General features: G+C 41.9%; 1 protein-coding gene across 4 annotated transcripts in view; it reads left to right on the top strand.

Moving 5' to 3' along the window:
• The first annotated feature begins 1,144 nt into the window (after positions 1–1,144).
• The window catches only part of SLC38A4 (solute carrier family 38 member 4), a 35,557-nt gene continuing 16,637 nt past the window's right edge, over positions 1,145–20,064 (top strand). Inside the window, exons 1-4 of one of the 4 annotated variants that reach the window (XM_087767148.1) lie at positions 1,206–1,255; positions 9,837–9,978; positions 17,704–17,934; positions 18,794–18,884. In XM_087767148.1, the coding sequence (XP_087623274.1) occupies positions 17,816–17,934; positions 18,794–18,884 (210 nt within the window). In that variant the 5' untranslated portion in view covers positions 1,206–1,255; positions 9,837–9,978; positions 17,704–17,815. Of the gene's footprint in view, positions 1,256–9,836; positions 9,979–13,461; positions 13,580–16,065; positions 16,200–17,703; positions 17,935–18,793; positions 18,885–20,064 lie in introns of those variants that run through there. The other 3 variants (XM_087767147.1, XM_009468670.2, XM_087767149.1) reach the window with 3 other exon arrangements.

Here is a 20,064-nt window from a genome sequence, read left to right as displayed (position 1 = left end):
CAGGTGAAGACACAAAGCAAACAAAAGAGTCAGTGGCTGATGGACACTTCTAGTTTTGTTTGAAATAGGTGATATGGAACTCACACACATCTTAAAAGTGTGACTCATCTTGTACTTTTTTGTTTCTATTTTACCGTGGAAAACATCATTCCTGCTCTGAGCAAGTCTGGGTTTGTGGCACTTAGTGTACTGTTAGCTCAGATCTTCCTCCATGCAAGAGTGGGTCACATGCATAAATGCTGCCCACAGGAGTAGAAGGGACACTGGATTAAGCCTTTTCTGACAATTTACATTGTTGGACAATGGTGGAGGAGAAGATGAGTGACACCACCTCAACCATGGTCCATTAATGACCTGTCTTTTGTCACTCCTGATTTTTTTTTATTTGGACCTAGAATGGTTGCAGAAAGCAGCTCCAAGAGAGAAGGAGCACTTTGAAAAATTTCTTCAGCTAATTAAAGTTAAGTGTTGACAGGCTGAAGGGATTCCCATCCAGACATTAGCAGAAGAAAGGTTAAAACATAGTCCAGAAGGGAAGTGTAAAGTGTAACTGGCTCAGGAGACACAAACTTTCCCCTCTAGGTCAAAGCATCAAACTTAGCCCGGAAAAGGGGCGATGATTAAAAAAAATCTCTGTTATCGCTGTTTCTATTCAGGATGCTGTGTGAAATTTCGTGATAGCTAGTCCAGCTGCACACATCATAAAACCCTTGTTATCATTCTCAGCTGTTTATAGTTTAACATAAATCAGAACCAGATCTGAAACAAGTCGTATATCTTGAATTGGACTGACATCCTCTATACAGTAATTCTTGTTTCCCTCTTGCCAAAGTGGTGAAGCTAAAGTAGCCAGAGCTTAAATAGCAAGCCAAATATGGACAAGAAGGAGCTCTATACACAAACACTTCTAGAAAGAGAAGTATATTCGTTTTCAAATAGAAATGTCACTGAGCAGTACACACAGACACTGCATCTGTACAGGAATATGGAAGTTTCCCACCTTCATATTTAAATAGGACTATAGAAAGTAAATTTCTCACTTACCACATAGCACTACTTGCAATAACAAACAAAAAAAAAAAAAAAAATCTTCTGAGTCTCCTTGTTTTGCTGGAATGGAGGTGGGGAGAAATCCAGCTCAATTCATCAACATGTTTAAATAGTGCCTTTGAGAAAGGATTCAGAAGCAAATATGTACCATTGCACTGGGCAGCTGCTCTTGTGGATTTCCAGTTAAACAAACATCTATTGCAAGGTATGTCTCGTAATGAGGTTGTTTTCTCTAGACTTTTTCTAGGGTCATGGTCATCACCTGGCAATTGTGGTTTTCAGATTTACGAAATTACTAATCGATATTTGTGCAAAATTACACAATAATATAATAAACTATAGTGGTGTATGAATGTGCAGCACATAAAAGAAAAAAGTTAATTTCCTGTGAGAATTGTTGATTTCCAGATTTTACTTTAAACTGCACTTAACAGAGTCAAGTAAGTGACAAAACTTATAAATAATTTTTTAAATTTGAGAAAAAAAGAAAGACATGGAAACTAATGCTGACAAAACATAAATATAAATACAGATCTGTTTTAGCAATACCTGTATGTGTAATTTCTGACTACTTTCAACAGGCAAGAGCAAAGAAAGTAAAGAAGCCTTAGTCTTTGAAGGAATGGTGATGGCTCATTGCAGCGTGCTAACGGTCTTCTCTGGCATGTTCATTCAGGCTGCTGAGCCAGGAAAAAGCTTTTGCTAATAGGATTTGATGAAAATACTAATTGCCTATTGGAAGTCAAGAACCACTGTTTTTTAATAATTATTTTTTTTAAAAAAAAGCTTATATACTAACAGATTTTTCTCATTAAGTACCATTTTAACCAGCATGGTCAATACATTTGTTTTCAGCTTCAGAAAGACAAAACTCAATTTGGTCAATTTGGACTTCTTTTCTGAGTGCATTTACAACTGTATGGAGTTACAACAGGGGCTCAGCTACTGCCAAGACTGTACTCACTTCTGAGTTTGATGCTCAAACTGCAGTGAAGTGCCTGGCTTCATTTGTCTCTGATTTTTAGCAGCTGTGTTTGAATTGAGAGCTTGATTGACAATTATCTCACCTTGACAGAAGCTTGATTACTTGGGCTATGAAAAGATTCTTTGCATTATTTTGTGATAAACAGTTACTTTTTTATCCCACTTTTTGACATTAACTCTTACTTGTTCCTGAACAGCACAGTTACAATTTTTAAAAATAAGCCAAAAACATTAGGTGGTTGTGGCTGGCATGACACTTCAGTGTCTAGTAATGTCACTTCTTGGATTTGCCTATGTCGGTGATGTTTTAGCATGGATAAAATTCAAAATCAATTTTTCTCCAAGAGTTCTACTGAGCAAGGATTGTGATAAACTCTGTTAATTTAAGATTAAAGAGAGAATGAAAATCCAGCAATAAAGGCCCTTTGATAGCAGTGAGGGATGAGTAATGGAAAATGTTCTTGCTGCGGACTAATCAGAGTGTAATTGCTAAAGGAATGAATCTTTCATTAATTGGAAAAGCAGTAAACTCAATCAGTCACAGTGCCAAAATATTGCAGTTCAGTTGAAGAATTTTATTGAACTAATTGATTTAATTGTTTTAAGTAATGCTGTTATAAGAGTCATCGTTAAGAAACATTATTCTCAATATAATTTTCTGAAACATAAAAAATTTTTATGAGGCAAGTGATTTTAATTTCAGAAAAAAAGATGAGACAACGGTTTTGATTTAAAAGAGCAACTTGACTAGGTTATGTTTCATTAGAAATTATCAGTACTTGATTTTGGATGTCATCATGGATAATGTGAAGCACTTTGTGAGTGAAGGGTACTTTAGCTATGTTTAGACGAGCTTAAACATTTCTGACAGCATTTTTTCGAAGTCAGAAAATTGGTTTCATCTATCTGCCTAATCCGGATATAATGGACCAGAGAAGTCTGCCTCCTGCTTTTGCGCACCCACCCTCCACTCCTCTTTAGCCCTGAGGGAACATTGTATAAGTTCTGTAGGTTACTCTCTAGCTCCACAATCAGTTTAAACTGGAATAAGCAGTCCTGGCTTACCTTCCAGTCCTCTGCCTGCTTATTGCCACTTGCATTTCTCTCTCCCTTCTGCCAGATGTTCATGCCGCCACATGATGAGTGCAAACAGGACAACACTCGGTTAAAACTAGCCTCTTTTTTTTTTTTCCTCCCATATGTATTTATGACTATTTGTGGTCACTGGGGAAGCAAAGAGAGTGAAAACAGCGATTGGGTCAGTGGGAAGCTGGCACTGCCTCTTTTAGAATCAGCATTTGCTTATGTTGACTTAAGGGAGTTGTGGGACTATAGTGTCAGGTTCGCTCCTCCAGGGTTTAAACCCAGCCGGGGTCTGTGGAGCAAGAAGCGGGAGCCCAGATATGTCGGTCACTGGTTCCCTTCCTTTCCCAACAGTGTTTGGACTGATTGAAAAACTCACGTCATTGGCACCAGTTCTGATGCAATATCCCTTAAACTCAAAAGCAGAGGGAGAGTGCTTTATGTATCCCTATATGAACTGCAAGTGCAGCGTCCTGGCCATGTCTGTGTAATCTTTCTGGGTCTGTGACAGTGACAATAAATATTGACATCGCTGCAAAGCCAAGCAAACTCTTTGGGAGGTTTTCATGCCACAGCGAACCTTTAGTGTGTTTCTAGCAACATCCCATTGCTTGTTGAATCACAGACAATCCTGACAGCGCAATATCTGTAGAAGAAGGTAATGTAATTCATTAGACCCAATCGCAGAATTCAGGAGGGAACATTCACATTTACAGACACCAGGTCCAAAAGGCCTGGTTAGTCTTTCAGATATGGTCCACAATCAAGGAGTTATCAACAATGACTGAGTTCCCATACGATGACTTTCTTTGATTGCTATTTGTGTTCAGAAAGTCACTTGGCAGAGTTCTTGCCATCAAGCTATGAGAGTCAGTGTGGCTCAGGGGTCCAAAAGGTTCAGTTAAGTGCCTGGAGAGCCTCTCAGCCAAGGTTCTGCAAAAATTCATTGCAGCTGCATATGAAAATAGGGTTGTCATTACTATTGCTTTATCACTGTTATTTTTAGCTATTACATATGTCTCCTGCGGCTTCTTTTGATCAAACGCCATTATACTAACAACCATACAGACAGGCAATACATGACCGTCTCTAACTCACATTTTTTAGGAAAGAGTAGAGCTTAAAACTCAGGAAATCTCACAAATTAGGACTGTAATTCATGAAGACATCTTCCCCGTGGAGGGCCTCCCAAGATTAGGTGTGGTACTGAGAGGTGGAGAACAATCCGCTGGGTCAGATACTGGCTACCATTACGTGAGGCTGTTGAACTTGGTGGATCAATGGCTTGATCAGAGAGGGCAAAACCTTGCAGAATTTTCACAGTTTGGTCAGAGCAAAAGTATGTTTTGCACAAGGTAGCAGGAGGGATATAAAAACATGACAGTGTAATAAACATGTTTCACCTAGTATAATAAACAGAATTTGGAGCCTTTAGAGCTGATCCAGATTTCTCTTTTAGAAGAGGAAAAATGCACAGCCAGGCATTGTCTCATATGACAAATGATAATAATGAGCAATAACAATAACATGAATCATTGTTTTAAGTCATCTGGTGATTTTTTTTATTTTTTTTAGAAACTAATAAAGCATTACAAAAAGTCATTACCACGGGGTGAGGAACACTATCAAGAGAAGTATGTGGAACAGAAAGAGACAAAGCTTTTCTAGATACGAAGTTTCAACAAGTAAGAACAAGAATGGTTTACACAGAGTACAGTTTTGATCTTTTTTTAACCCTTTTTGCATCTTGTCTTTTTTATGTGGCTTTAGTATATCATTAATTCATTAACTAGCTGATAAATGGCAGCCAGTTTTCTTTGAAGGCCTACATGCTCCTTTGCTGCTTAGCCTTGAATATACTTATCGCTGTGATGTCCAAGCGAAATAGGGATGTACTACATCCCCAGTTTTGCGGATGGAGGAGTGGGGAGCAGAGAGTGGATTAGATCCATTAAGGACATTACGACATCTTATTCTGAGCTACTGTGAGTTTGTCTCCAAGGAGTATTTTGGGCAGACATGCACTGACACTTCCCATGCTCAAAGTCAGTCCAACCCATGGAGCCGTTAGGAGTTCAGGAGAGAACTGAAACTTTGTTAGGCTGCCATATCTTATACCAGTAGGTGTGTGTTTGGTGTATTTCAGATTGGGCAGATTGAACAGTGAAGAAACTTTGCCTTTGTAGAACCTGAGTTGCCCAGGTCCTGAGCTGCTCAGCCCTGTCTGGGTGGTGGCCACACCAGACAGGGTTCCGTGCGCCTTGGGGACCTCCCCAGGGAAAGTGTCAGTGCCTAACACACTAGTGTGAGCTCTAACTGCCACTCTGGAGCCTAAGCTCTCCACAAATGTTGCCTTAGAGGTGTGTTCAAGATGGCAGAAAAAGTCTGCAGCGGAACCAGGAATTCAGTTTTATGCCCTGGACTAGCTGCAGGGCACCTGAGGAGATCAGGACTAGGTGTACGGCATCTCCCTCTCATTGCCAGAAGAGACTAATGGGCTCGCACTCTACCGGACCAGGAATGTATTGGTTTCACCTCTTTTTCATTCATTTTAATAAATGGGAAATCCTTGTAAGCTGTCAACACCCACAGGTCTCCACAGGCATGCTTTTCCCCTCATGTAAATATAAACGTTTTTTAAGAGTGGTACCTCATCCTGATTCCTTCTAAAGAGCTGACTCTGCTCTCGGGGTCTAAGTAACGTTGTTAAGTGCTGCAAAGTGTTATACACTGCTCAGACAGCCTAAATAACAGTATTGCTCTCCCGCAGAGTCTGCTAATGAAAGGGAAATCTGATTGTTTTCATGGGCTGATTTTAATCGCATATAGTTTATATGAACACGTTGTTATTTTTATAAACAGAAATGTAGTCACGGGATCCTAAATATTACTGGTGAAGCTAAGTTATCAGTGGCTTTTTTCACAAGTTTTATAAAACTTGTTGACTCCTAGTGTAACAACAACTGAAATACAAATGGCCAAATCATGGTTAACACAAACACAGTCAAGGGCAGACTAGACAAATGCTTGTTAGGAAGAACTTACCCACTTTTTCTAGCTAGGTCAATGGTCTGATAAAAGTGGGGCCCTATCCCCCTTGTGTGAGCTACAACTATGCTTGTTGTCTCAGTCAGGAAGGACCCAGGTGTTGCTAACCCTACTTCGGCTGAACTGTGTTCAGTGCCTCTCTGCCTCCAAGGACAGCCTGGCTCTCTCTTCTGCACATCCCCATTAGGTTGTTGTAGACAGCAATATCTCTCCTTAGCCATCTTTTCTGCAGGCTGACCAAGCCAAGCTCCCTCAACCTCTCTTTGCATGCCTTGCACTCCACTGCCATCTTGCTGTACTCCTTGGGGCAGGTGGGGAACACGAACTCAAAAGTGCCTGATGGATGGGAAGAATCCCTTCCTTGCCTTTGACCTGCTGGCTGCACTCTAGCTAAGACAATCCAGATGGTTTCATGAGAGCTCTTCCAGGCCTTCACGCTGTGACCTTGAAGTGAGGAGTAGTGGTGGCCAGCTCTTCGGTCCCAGCACATCATGCCGGCACATATGGAGGCATTTGAGAGCTGTACACTACGAAACAAATACAGGCTTCTCTGGCTGACTAGACATGAACAAAAATATATGTATGTGTTCCCTATTAAATGATGAATGGTGAGCTCTCCCAAACCTGTGTGACTGGAAGTGTATTTATCTCATGGTAGATAACCATGGACACATGCCATGGTGGACACACGTCTAGTCATGGATAGGGCAGGCACTGGGCCCCAGGGAAGACGGAGTCGCAAGCAGGCTAGCCTAGCAAGTAATCCTGCTGGAAACCTTTCCTTACTCACATCTGAAGGGCCTCCACAAGATGTGGCAGCAGAGATGGTGACCACCTGGATGAAATGTTCTGGCAGGCTGGACCTGAGCTGGGCTGCTTCTGATGAATTGCTCAGGATGCAGGGGTCATTGCAGCTGCTGCAAAAATTAGCGTCCTCAAATGAGGATGGAGACCAAAATATCAAACTAGGTTTAACTCCTTCTTACCCAGCAGATCTGGACCTGCAACCTTTCCAGATCTTAAACGAAGCAGAGGTCCTAAAGACATGTCTAATGTGCAGCTCTGGATGCTCCCAGGGCCCCTGAGTCTCAGCACCACTCACTGCCCAAGTTAGAGGTGTCAAACCAGTGGTACATTCAAGAGCCTGAAATCACTCGCTCACATTTGGGCAGAACATGGCAGCAGCTATGAGAAAGCACAGGCACTCTGTTAGTCACCTGAAAGGGCAGTTTTCTACACTTAGCAAATGGCACAATGTAAAGAGACTCGATAAATTGCAATATATAGCTCCAAACAATCAGGGATGTTAAGACTTCTCATATATATCAGTATAGAAAGGGGCTAGGCTAAAGTGATCTAACACCTCAATATTCCTCAGTGAGCTGTTATATTTAAAAACATATAAAACCATGGTATTATATTGCATGTTATCCAGCAGTGGCTACACACTACCTAGTGAATTCATCATTCCTCTGCCCTGCAGCTTTGTTTGCTCCGTCTTGTTCCATGTAGAGCATGGACAATATGTTCTTTCTAGCACATGTGGGTAGTTTCAGAGCAAACAATAGAGACAGGCTTGCAGTGAAAATCTCCAGGTAGTCCCTGCCTTTGCTCAGGCACGGATTGAAGCCAGGAATAATTGTACTGACAGTGCAAGATGTTCCCAAATGTGTTCTGAAAATAATGGAGGGGGGATTGGCGCCACTGAAGTAATCGTTTTTATGTAAGAGTGTGGAACAACAGAAGGCCTGGGGTAAAAATCTAGAGAGGATGTTTTTGTCCATTCCTGACATCATTCAAATAGAAAGAAGGCAAAACAAATTTTGCATGGTAAGTCCTTCTTCTAAATAGTATAAATAACACATATATCCTTCCCAAAGCCCAGACTCACACCATCAACCTTTAAGCACCTGACTGAAGCATATTAAAGAAGCTGCTTGGTGACAATAAGCTCCTTCTAGGTGGTCTGAATCACTTCCTGAGATGTTCCTGTCTCCCTCCATTGAGACTATACAGACCCTAAGGCAAACGATCTCCTTTCTTAGACATTGCAGTGAAGTGCCTTTTGTTAGGTGTTATGAACCTGAAACTCTCTGTCTTTCCCTTCTTCTTAAACATACTGGGCAACAATAAATACTTACACTCTGCAGTGGCAGGAATTACAACAGGGAGATGTGGTAATGTTGCAAAGAAAATATCGTGTGCCATCTGTAGTCATACTCAATGTTGTAAGCACACTAAGTCAAAAAGCACAGTAGTAAAGCAATTAATATATTGTAGATTATAGCCATGATTATGAAACGTGTGTTTATTATAAGGAATCCTATTTCTTAAAATGAATCACTTGAGTTTTATTTAATACCCTATTTTAGCTCTTCCTCAGTTCACTGTAGCCAATTATAAATGCATCTTTTTGTACTAGCCCTGTGAAGCTCATTATTGCCAAAGAGACTGGAATAAACTTGGGGATAAGAAGAAATTATGGTTTTGGAAAGGAAAAAAACAGGATGTTGCAGCCTTTTTTCAGAACATACCAGTTATTCTGCTATAGAGAATTTAATACCTTTACCAACTATCCTTAGGATTTTTTTGCAAAATTTGTGAATATTAATATTTTAAAAGAGCACTTTGAGCTCTTTTGTGCATAGTTATGTATTTACAGTTATGTGTGAAGACTAAAAGATTTCTTAAGCCAAAACCTGCCACTCTTTCTCCATCAAGTCTCCTCAAGAAATCAATGGACTATTGAATTCCGCACTAAGTCTTTTTTTTAACTTGCTTCTGATGCATGGAGTGTTGTTTGCCTAACGTCTGGCCATGTCTCACCTAACAGCATTCCTGCCATCAGTAGTTTTGAGGCCATCTTTAATATCTTTGTGTTCCTGCTTGTGGCACTAAGCGGTTTCACAGAGTCAGAAGACTGGTTGGAAGGGACCTGTGGGGGACAGCTGGTCCAGCCGCCTCCACAAAGTGGGGCTGCCACGAACATCAGGTCAGCTCAGACATGGCTTTGCCTTGCAAAGTCTCAAAAACCTTCAAGGACCGTGACTCTGCAGCCTCCCTGAGCAATGTGTTCCGGAGTTGCACTACCATTCTGCTAATGTCCAACCTGAACCTCCCACACTCTGGTATGTGGCTCCTGCCCCATGTCTGGACTGTCTGGCACTATGGAGAAGAATCTGGCTCTGTCATCTTTGTAACTACCCTTCAAGTAACTATAGCTTGCTCTCATGCCTCCCCTTAGCTTCCCCTTTGCCAGCTTAAACGATCCCTGCGTTTCCAACCTTTTCTATTCTGAAAATCCAAATGTTTTAGTCCAGCTGAAGTCATGTGGTTCCTTGGATTCGCAGGATCTGGGTGAGAATTCAGTGTGTTTCAGATACAGATGACATTACTCCTCTTGGCCTGTGAAATAAAAACTAATTTTTTTTTATGTGTATATCTAAGGATAAAGCATAGCAAGAGTCAGCTAATACTGAAATGCTCCCTGCAAAAAGCTTTCTAACCCTTTTGAAGTGTGGATTTGGACCTGTGTGTAGATGTGTGTGTAGGGGCAGGCGCTTTGAATGCAGCTTCTTTATAATCACTAGGATTACTTTGTCTTCTAGTGTACTGGTGAAGAACAGATAGCCACAACAAAATAAAAAAATACACTTTGCTTTCCTCTACAGACTGGCTGCCTCAATGACAATGACAATGAGTACAGCCTGAAAACTAAACTCAGAGCTCCAACAAAATCTCCTGCAACTTCAGAAGATAGTATTTGAGCAAGAAGCAAACAGACAGACATAAGGCTCTTGTACCAAGAGGAAGGTAATATGAGTCAGAGAGCAGCAGTTACTTCAAAACAGGCATATTATCATTATTTTTTTTAGTTTATAGGTGAAAATGGGATTCCTTGCTTGTAGACAAAAGGAAAATGTTAATGACACATTTAACATTTAACACAACCTCACATTCTAAAAAACAAGGCTGAAATGCAGGAAAAATGTGCTTAGCATTTTGGTAAAAGCATCTCCTACACCTTCAGTACCAACGTTTTTTCACCCCATAGAGCCTTTTTGCCAACCTAGGCTCCAGGCATAACAAAGTAAGCAGCTACAGCAACAGCAGCACAGCCCTGACCTGCTTTGCCTAAGCCCAAATCCCAGAGGCTGACCACTGCAGCCCAAGTGTGTGGGACAGCAGCTGGGGCAGAGGCAGGCAGCAGAGCACACTGGACCCCCCCCATCAGTGCCCCAGTGGTCCCCATGGGGGACCTGAAGTACCAAGCTTTGAGCCAGCACCTCCAGTTCACACAACCAGACCAGCTCTTGGTTGCTCTTTGCCCCACATGAGGGCTTTGAGCAATAGCTGGTAGGTTTTGCTCCCTAAAGAGCATCACAGTGTTCAGAAAATGGAACCTGCTGACATGGAGAATGTGGGAAGTTGTACCTGGAGCACAGGGACCACTGAGCCCTATCTAATTGCACAGCCACCACTGGTATCTCCACTCCTTGCTGAAAACCTTTGCTCTGGAAACACCCTTCTAGCTATAGAAGATTGCTCAGGGGAGGCCTTCTCTGTGCAGGAAATGTGCCCTCAGTCCTCACATCTGCCATGTCTGGAAATTTCTCTCTGGTAAACAATGGCAGGTATTACTGCATCATGTGTTGTCTCTATGAGATGGTAGCTAGCCAAAAGCCACCACAAGAGGAAAGTATAATATAACATCTACCAAATATCATAGTTCTAGCTGCAGTTGACCTGGCTTCCTCAGAGAAAGGGTAAACAGGGGTCTGGGCACTGTGGGGGAAACACTCCCTGGTGAGCTTCAGGGTGCTCCATAGGCGCTGAGGTGACTATTGGAGCTTGTAGTATGATCCCACAAATTAACGGAGAAAGAAGAGATTTATTTAGCAACCCTGGGCGGGGGAGAGTTGGTCAAAAGTAGGACACTTGGCCCTTCTTTGAATGCAAGAGAAGCTACTCTGGCTGCAAAGTATCTATGGCAGAAACATGTCTCACAGAAAGCTAGTGCCAGCTACAAACAGGCATAGGTGTGATGAATATCAAAAGGTTGTGCTTTCTTTTGTTCACTGTTTCCAACATTATAATCAAGAATTTAATCCTATTCTTTGCCAGAAAACAAGAAAACATATTTTTTTCTTTAAACTCTTGCACAATATCAAGTAATCCTAGCAAATACATAGTGTTCTTTAGAAATAGTGAAATCAAATACAGCCATGCTGAAAATAAGATAGAAAGGGGTCTGCAGTCGATGTGCCTCCCTTCATTCTGAAGACTAGACACTGACATTTGCTCTGCTGAGAGAAGTCTTTCCTGGTGAAAATTAAGCAATGTTTTTCTAGTTAGGGATAGGCAGAAAGAGCTGGCAGTGTGAAGAAACCCCATGTTAATACAGGTGGCTCCTCCTCTGCAGACAAAATGGCCTACAAACATGTGAATGGTTTCTGCCAGCCCCACCTGCCCGTATACCTTATGCTGCCTGGCATTTTCAGGGCATCAAGTGCTGGGGCAGGGGCACCGCTGAGCACCATCAGTCCCTATGACTCCGTCCCTCCACGCACTGAGGAAAGACCCACCCAAGTACCCTGATGTGGCTACAGAGAGAATTGTGCCACGCTGCTTAGGCTCAATGTATATCAGACATAGACATCGATATCTGTGGTATTTGAAAAGGAAATGAACTCTAATCTTGATTATTATTTTTTTAATCAGGTTCAAAAAATGTATCAGCAGTAACTTTCACAGCTGTTTCTGATTTGTTAGTACATCTGTCCCCAAATCTCCCTGCTGTTTGCTTTATGGTTTACAATCTTATTTTCATTTGTTTAAAGAAATGTTTTTCTCTCCCCTGTCATTCCATGAGGCATCCACATGAACAACAGCGCAACGAGGAAACTGCCTATACCCACAGTCCTGTCAAGTGTGCAAAGCAAACAGGCGCAAACGGAGCAGGACTGCCTTCCCCAGCCCCTCCTGCAGCTCTGCTCCTCTCACCCTAGCAATGGCATAGAACGGTTTGGTGTCAAACCGCAGCTGCTTTAATTCATTAAGAACACCTATACTTTGTCGTATGCTTTAGAGGGATAGCGGGCTTCCCTCATTAGACCAGCTTATGCAACAGAAAATACGGGCAGCTTTCAGACTCAAAATGCCTTCAACCAGTCCAAGCCCAAAAATTTGTTCATTTTTCCAATGTGTGATAGGTTTAAAGCAAGATAGGATCTCTAGCTCTGAACCTTGCACCTCTTAATCTTTGGACTGCACTACTTTTGGCATCATATGGCATGACAGGCCTTATGATCAGTTGCATTTTCAGGGGAATGCAGAACTGAGGGAGACAGAGCTTATTTCTGTTAAACTATTTGTCTGAGTCTATATTGGAACTAGGATGTTTTTGGAGAGGGGAACCATGAAATGGCACACCACAGCCGGTGCCGGCAGCAAGCCCTGCTCATGGAGGAGCAGGGTTGGGTTCCCACAGGTTGTCACCCAGCCTGAGCTAAAGCAGTCTGAAGTGCTCTGCAGGAAACTCTAAGAATTAAAAATTACATCCCCTCCCTTGCCTTCCTGCCTTCGCAGCCAGGGCAGTCTGAGGGCTTTAATCATAAACCTACATGGGAGCGAGGGCTGGAGGGTTGTTCGGGTTTTTTTATGGTCATTATGTAATTGGATAAAAGGTTGTAAATTCTACAGTATTACAGGCACATCACAGGTAATGAAATACTTCTCCACGGGTCTATGTTGCTGTTAAATGAATAACATTTGTCACTTGACATATACCTCCACAACTGCAATTACAGTAAATATTTCAACTGGGAAACTAAGGCACAGGTCAACCAGCCTATTTGAAAGCATGCACTTCCAACCAAGTCCTGCCATGCACACCTCCCTGCAATTGCAAGATGCAGCTCTGTAGTCACAGAGATAAGAGCAGTGTGGGAGCCCTTAGATATTTCTCCCAGGTCCTATTTTCCAGGCTTATTTCTGTTGTGCTACTGCAAGTTTAATGCACATGCATCATTCAAAAATCAAGACTATCAAATGAAAGCATGATCAAGCCTGGGTGAAGCATTCTGTGGATATGCATTTTGTAATAGTGCTAAACTCCGAGAGCAAATAGCTCTGGTAACTGAGATGTTTACCCTCAGTGTGCTCCAATAAACTGATTTACCTTTCTTCTTTTTTTTTTTTTCCTTTTTTTTAAAAAGAGCTGACGCAAGTTTATCAAAGGGAGTTGGTGGGGTTTAGCAGCTGTTGATTGGTTCATCTGATACACTCCCATTTGTCTTTAAATCACTGTCCAACTGCTCTAGGTGGCACATGAGCAAACTTTTCATCACAGGTGCAATTCTTAAAAGATATAACCTGCTTAGCAAGCAAGCAAGAGAACCTGCTTGACTCAGAGGTAAACCTAAAACTTTTTTTCTTTACAATGTTTGATCAATATATTTCAGACACTGGCTACATCTTTTAAAATTGAGAATTAGAAATGTAATTAATCTGTAAATATAAGTTAATTGTGAAAGGTGGGCTTCTTAAGATTTACTGACATGGTAATTTATGTTGGCAAATATCTTTGGTATTTCTTCAGGAATGAAATTTAGTCTTTTTTTTTATACAGCAAATCAAAACCTAAGCAACCAGAGAAGCAGCAAAAGGTGTTTAAATTGACCAGGCAATTAAAAAATGAATGCTTGTTTTCCTTTGCAGCCCTTGGCTAACTTCCGAGAATTTTTTTCAAGGCTCTTAATTTACTTGGCTAACATTTCTATAAATAAATGAATTTGTGAAAGCAGGCTTTGCATTTTAATTGTTTATTTCACAGTGACAACACGTATTTCATTTTGAAATAGCTGCGCAGAAAATAATATTATAAAGTCACTGTCATGAAGATGAAGAATCTGGCAAAATCTGCTAAATCAGATACCATAGCAGAGCTTACAAATCTTGATACTGCAAAACCCATGAAAATGTTAGTCATATCTGTGACCTGGCATTATTTGCCTGATGGTTATCCATTCTCTTAATGTCCTAACTGCAGACTGGACAGAGATCAATAATGTTGTGAAATCAGATGCCAAAAATTTCATCATTTTCTGAATCATTGCTGAAAACCGTTACTTAATAAATGATGCAGAATAGTACCCTATACTTGAAGAGAAAAACAGTTTTATAGGGATAAATAACTTCCCTCTAATAATAGGTAAATCTCTTCTAATAATAAGTGAATCTCTTTTGCAACCAGTATTTCCATTTTAATGCCATACTTCAAGAAAAATCTTTTCTGTTCAGCCAAATGCCATAGGAGGCAGCAATATCATCACTGTATTGAAGCCGAGTTTAAGGAACACTGTAGAGCTAAGAGATTTTTCTTGTAGGTAAACATAAGGAGAAAATGTATTGATTTTACCTAAAGGGTAGAAAAAAGAAGTGGAGAGCTTTTTGGTTACTTCTGAACTTAAAAAATTCCTCTGTAAGGAAATGAAGCCAGGCAAGTCACGAAGGGTTTGGATGCCTAAAACAGGGTACAGGCAGTAAATTCAGGATTCTGAAGCAGAAAGCATTACATCCCAGGGAAGCTAAAGCAGATGAACTTTGGTGTTTCTCCTCCAATATCACATGTTAAGCTTCTGGCAGGGCCCGGTCCTGCCCGACCTTGGTGGCTGTGCTCTGTCATGCCATCACTGCCCTGGTGCCTGGCCAGCACCCAGGAGCAGCGGTCTAGCCAGCACGAACGCCTGCAGGGGTGCAACCTGGCAGTGGGCTTGGGCATTGCAGCTGTAGCCAGCATTTTATTTGAAACAGAACCAGCTAGTGCATCCTCTAAATATTCTAAATTTTCTAAATAATACCTCGCAGGTCAAGCAGCAACCCAAGAGGCACGGGGCTACCCCATTTCCTCCTCAGGTGAAGGGGTGGCAGCCCTGCCCCTTCTATGTTACGTACGGGGAGCACGCGCTACCGGTACCTCAGCATCCTCCCAAACCCTTCAGTACCTGCAGCGTCAGGAACCTGCAGAAACGGATTTCCACCAGCTAAGGACCAGCTGCCAATTTCTGCTGAAGTTCAAAGGCACCATTGGTTGTAATTACAGCTATTAGTGATTGCAGGATTCAAATCTAATACTGAGCCTGTTTCATGGGTCTCATCCTGCCCACTTTTATGCCATTGGCTTTCGTCTCATGGTTTGCAGACCCCTTGAGCTCTACCAGCCACTTCCTAAAAAGTGATAACTGCAAGAAAGCAGATTCTCAACAGATTTAATTTCGCCACCTGAAGCTTTGCACCTTCAACAGAAGACATTTAGGAATTTACAAATTAAAAAATACAATAAAATAAAGCAAAATTACTGCTTTATGCAGTAATTCCAAAGCCTCTTGAGGTGACACCCATAAATCAGATTACTTGTGTAAATGTTTGACAGGACAATGTCCAGATAACTCTTACGCTGTAACATGTATTTCCAGTCAATTTTTCCTCCCCTTTCCAAATTGTGTTTGCTGTGCTGCACAGACTTTCTTCCTCACCCTAATCTTTGTGTAACTTAGCTCCTGGCAGCTTTTTTGCTTACTTTTCCTCTGTTTCCCAACTCTTTAAAGATCTGTATTTTTTAGACTGCCACTTCTGGAAAAGATGTTTCTCTGACAAGTGTTAGGCAGTGCACACAGCAGAGATTTTACCCTTTACAAGAACAAGGCTAAGCACAGTCCGATTTGTCTGCCTGACTTTTACACCACAGATGTTTAAAAATAAGCATCAGGAATTGGAAGGACTCTGTTCCTCTGACAGGGCAGTGTCTGCGTTTGAAGACGGTTCTGTGAATGAAACCACAGATGGGATGGCTCCATCGGGGTTTTTTTATTATTTTTTTGTCTCCTGGAGTTATTCATATGCCGAGCAGGCAGAATCCCCCGGCCGCTGGAATGCGAGAGCCGGTGGCTCTGCCCCGATGCCCGAGTCACTCGTCCTCTCACGCACACTCCCTGCGTGGCAGCTGAAAGGAGTAAACACAGCCGCTCTCTCTGGTAGGAAATCTCCTAATGCACTGTGATATTGTTTTTGCTTTTCAGTTGTCTGGTCTGGGTGAATGTTTTTAGAAAGAAGCAAGGAAGCTGACTTTAGTTTCTGGCCTGGAGTCAGTTTTAGCCTCCAGGATTGGTATTTAAAGTTTACATTTACATTTTAAGCACATGCACTCTAACATTTTGCCACTACAAATATGTTTGTAGATGTTCTTAAGAACAGCATGTGATCAGTAGCAGAGGATAGTGAAGGTCTGGTGATCGAACAAGGACCTATACACCCATAAATGCAAAACAAGGAAAGAAGCTGTTTAAATAATTGCAGGTTTAGTGCTACAAAAGGCCAGACATAAAAATTATTTGTCGTGTTGTTTTCTGATATTGTCGTCACGCAGTGCTGGGCTGCAGTTAGCATGTGATATTTACAAAAAATGTAATGGGTCCAGCCAGTGCGCCTGATTGCAAGGTAGCAGGTAAAGAGCCAGGAGTCTGCAATTCTGGCCCCAGGTGTGCCAGCAACATGCTACCTGGTCTGTGCTCGCTGCCTTCACTGGTGTGCCCCTTTGTCTCCTCAGCTGTGAAATGGAGATATAAGATGCCTCAAGGAATATCTTTGGGAAACGAAATGTATTGTAAAACTGCAACATTTCTTGCACGGTGTTTTCCTCTTGAATCTGGGAATGAGCAAATGAATGTAAATGTGTATCTGCAGATGAGACTGTAACATAAAGCTACTGAAATACCAGAGGTGAAGTCCTCTTTGTAACTTTGGTTTCTACAGTTTCCTTTGGTCTGCACAGAAATAGAGTTGAGCATTAATTCACATGATTTTTAAAAGGCAGGAATTTTTCTAACAAAGGTAAAGATAGTCAGTCTTACATCCATGTAATAATCCTAGGTGAGAAGAGCTTCTAGTTGTGGGACAAGTAAGAATTAAACACAGATATACTGAAAACCAGAAACTGCTATATGAGAATTGTACCTCTTAATTACCAAAGAAGTGATCATACAGAGATGCTCGCCTCTGTCAGATCCCAGTGAAAGGGAGAAATCGTAAAAACATTTAAATCTGTGACAACATTAATCTTACAACAAATGATTCAAAACACTGAGGATTACCCTTAAGAGTATGTATGTTTTGAAGCAGTGGTAGGAAAACCCTGATATACTCCCTTCATTTCTAACAGCAAGCACTTCTGCATCACCATCCCCTAGAAATGCAAAAGCAGCAGTTCAAGAAATTATTTTCTGCTGGCTTTCTAATTTTGCCAGATGTTGGACATCCACTGTGCATCCCTTGGCCCCTGCACTCTTTACCATTTGAAGAGAGACAGGAGGGCCAAGTGCTGGCATATAAAGGGACATTATGCTTGCCCAGAATTTTCCCAGTCTGCAACAGTTTCTCCTCTTAATGCTGTTACAAAGAACAAACACAAACCCAACGATTCATACTGGTTTATCTAATTTGAGGAAAACTCTAATGAGTTTTGTTGTGTTTTGTTTGCAGAACAGAGTGTTCTGGCAGTCCCCGCGTGGTAGAGAGGACCCGCAAGCAGACGGCGCAGTGCTGTTTACCCTGAAGAAGCGAGTGTGTGTGCTGGAAAGCGCTGACCGCTCTAATGGATCGCATGGAGCTGCAAAAAGTCAACATTGAACTGGATGATCAGAGCAACAGCGGGGAAAGCCTCGAAGACAACTACACGGAGCTGGTTGATTCGGAAAAGGCTGCAATTAGGAGGTAAGCATTTAAATGGGAAGGCTCTTCTGTTAAGGCTAGAAAGCAGTAATCAAAAAACAAGCTTCACTAATGGCATCTGGGACTCAAAACATTTCCTAGGTAATACATTGAAATAAATTAGTGTGATTGTTTAGATAGCGTTTTCCCACAGCACCGACCCTCCCTGCTCTGTGCCCTGGAGGTTGGTGTGCCCAGCACAGCAGGGGCAGCCCGGGTCCCCCTTGCCGGCCACCGCCTGGGTGACCTCTGCAGGCTCCCAGCCCCGAGCACCCACTTGGCAACTTCCAACCACTCCAGTCAGATAGTACACGTGTAACTTAATACGCTCTCAGGGCAGTGCAACCTGAGCACGCTGAGAGGGGGAATACTTTCCCGGGCAGGGTATGGAGTGCAGCAGCTAAGCGCTCCCGTGGGGACAACCCATAGTACCAGCACCTGGGTGGCCTGAGAAAGACATCTCAAAACCAGCCATCAGTCTCCAGCTCTCAGATTCCTGAACCCCCCGGCACGTATCTCCAACAGGGCAATCTCAAGGCGCTTTGTTCCTCGGATGTGAAGTACGTGCTCAGCTTTAGCACATTGCTGGCAGTAAGGAATTGTTACTTTCCAACATCTGCAATCAGATATAATTTGAAGATTACTGGTTTTAAAACTGAATTCCAAGACAAAGCAAAGATCTATTAAACATGCCATTGGACATGAGAATCTTACTGGAGAAAAGAGGGTTTTTTTCTGAAGGATTTTTAAATACTCATTGCAATGTCAAAGGAAAGTTTCTACTAATGACAAAAGGCACTGCTTGAACATAATGTGTGCCATAAGCCTTATCTAATATTTTCTTATTTTTCTTTGTGTTCAGTCCATTTGCTAGTGATGATGCAGAAAGTCAGAAGTTCCTTACAAATGGATATCTGGGTAAAAAGAAATTGGAAGAATACAATGAAGAATATGTAAGTTTTATTCATTTTCAAGGGTAATTGCAAAGTAAATCTTATTGAACCGAATCTTTTTCCAAAAGTTTCAGTAAACAAAGTTACTCTGGAGCTTGAGCAGCATAATCTTGGCTTTGGAAGAATAAACACATTTTCTAACAGTTAGTGCAGCAAACCCTTTTTGTTGTCTTGCAAGTAAAACTGGGTCTTTCCTTCACAAGTAATCAGAGAAACTCCTCAGATCATACTTGGACTTCAGTAGTACGCTTATCTCACTCGAGATGTTCAGCCAGGGGTGGGTCTGCACCCATATTTCTGACAGGAGATTTGGTGCAGAGAAACTTTTTTACTCCTACATCAAGGTAGAGCTGGACCTTAGTGTGTGAGTGGTTGTGCTGTTTGTTTCCAGCACCAGTGTAAATGAATCCGCATCCCCTTAAAGAAGGGACATTCATGTTTGGCTTGACAGTGCTGAACATTACACGCTCAGCACAACTATTAGGCAACTCCATGTGCAAATGGAAGCACAGCACCAGTTCCTGGAGTGTGCGTGTGGGTCTCTCTCTCCTCAGGATTTAACTTTGTTCAAAGTTTTCCTGAAGTTGATACAAAGAAAGGCATTGTTTCATTGGTCATGTTAGAGGTTTTATTAAGATTCAAATAAAACCAAAAAATATTATTTGTGATTGCAAGCTAAAATTGAAAGCAAATACCCACCCCTTCCCTTTCCATTTGTGGCAGATGTGACTCTCTCACACACCATCCCTCCTCTCCTAGTTTTTTTGCCCTCTCCCACTCTCCTGCCTCCATCCCAAGCCACACAGTGCTTCCTTCTTTTCTCCCCCAGACACACTTTTAGTTCCCCAACAAAAGCAGCACAACCTACTTAGAGGAAAAAATCAATAATATCAATTGGATTATTTTTAAGAAATAATCTGAATTTTTTAAATCATTAATTGGGAAATCTGTTAGATAACAGCATGTATTTCTATAGAGGCTAGCCAACACAGCCAGTTGTGGCTATGTCACTTAAGTCGGCTGTCGGGGATGTAGCCCTTCTTCCCACTGAGACAAGGGGAGAGTGGGAAGAGGCAAATGCCTACCAGCACAGCTGGCTTTGGGGGTAAAAGAGACACTTTATGGTGGCAAGCACCTGTGTGCTCAGGAACCTTGATAAGGCTCAACCTCTAAGGATCGA

The sequence above is a fragment of the Nipponia nippon genome, unplaced genomic scaffold, assembly GCF_047370975.1.
Source record: "Nipponia nippon isolate SJK-2023a ecotype South Korea unplaced genomic scaffold, ASM4737097v1 scaffold_3, whole genome shotgun sequence".
NCBI classification, from domain to species: Eukaryota; Metazoa; Chordata; class Aves; order Pelecaniformes; family Threskiornithidae; genus Nipponia; species Nipponia nippon.
Note: the sequence above shows the minus strand (reverse complement) of the source record. Positions and strands in the feature narration are given on the sequence as shown.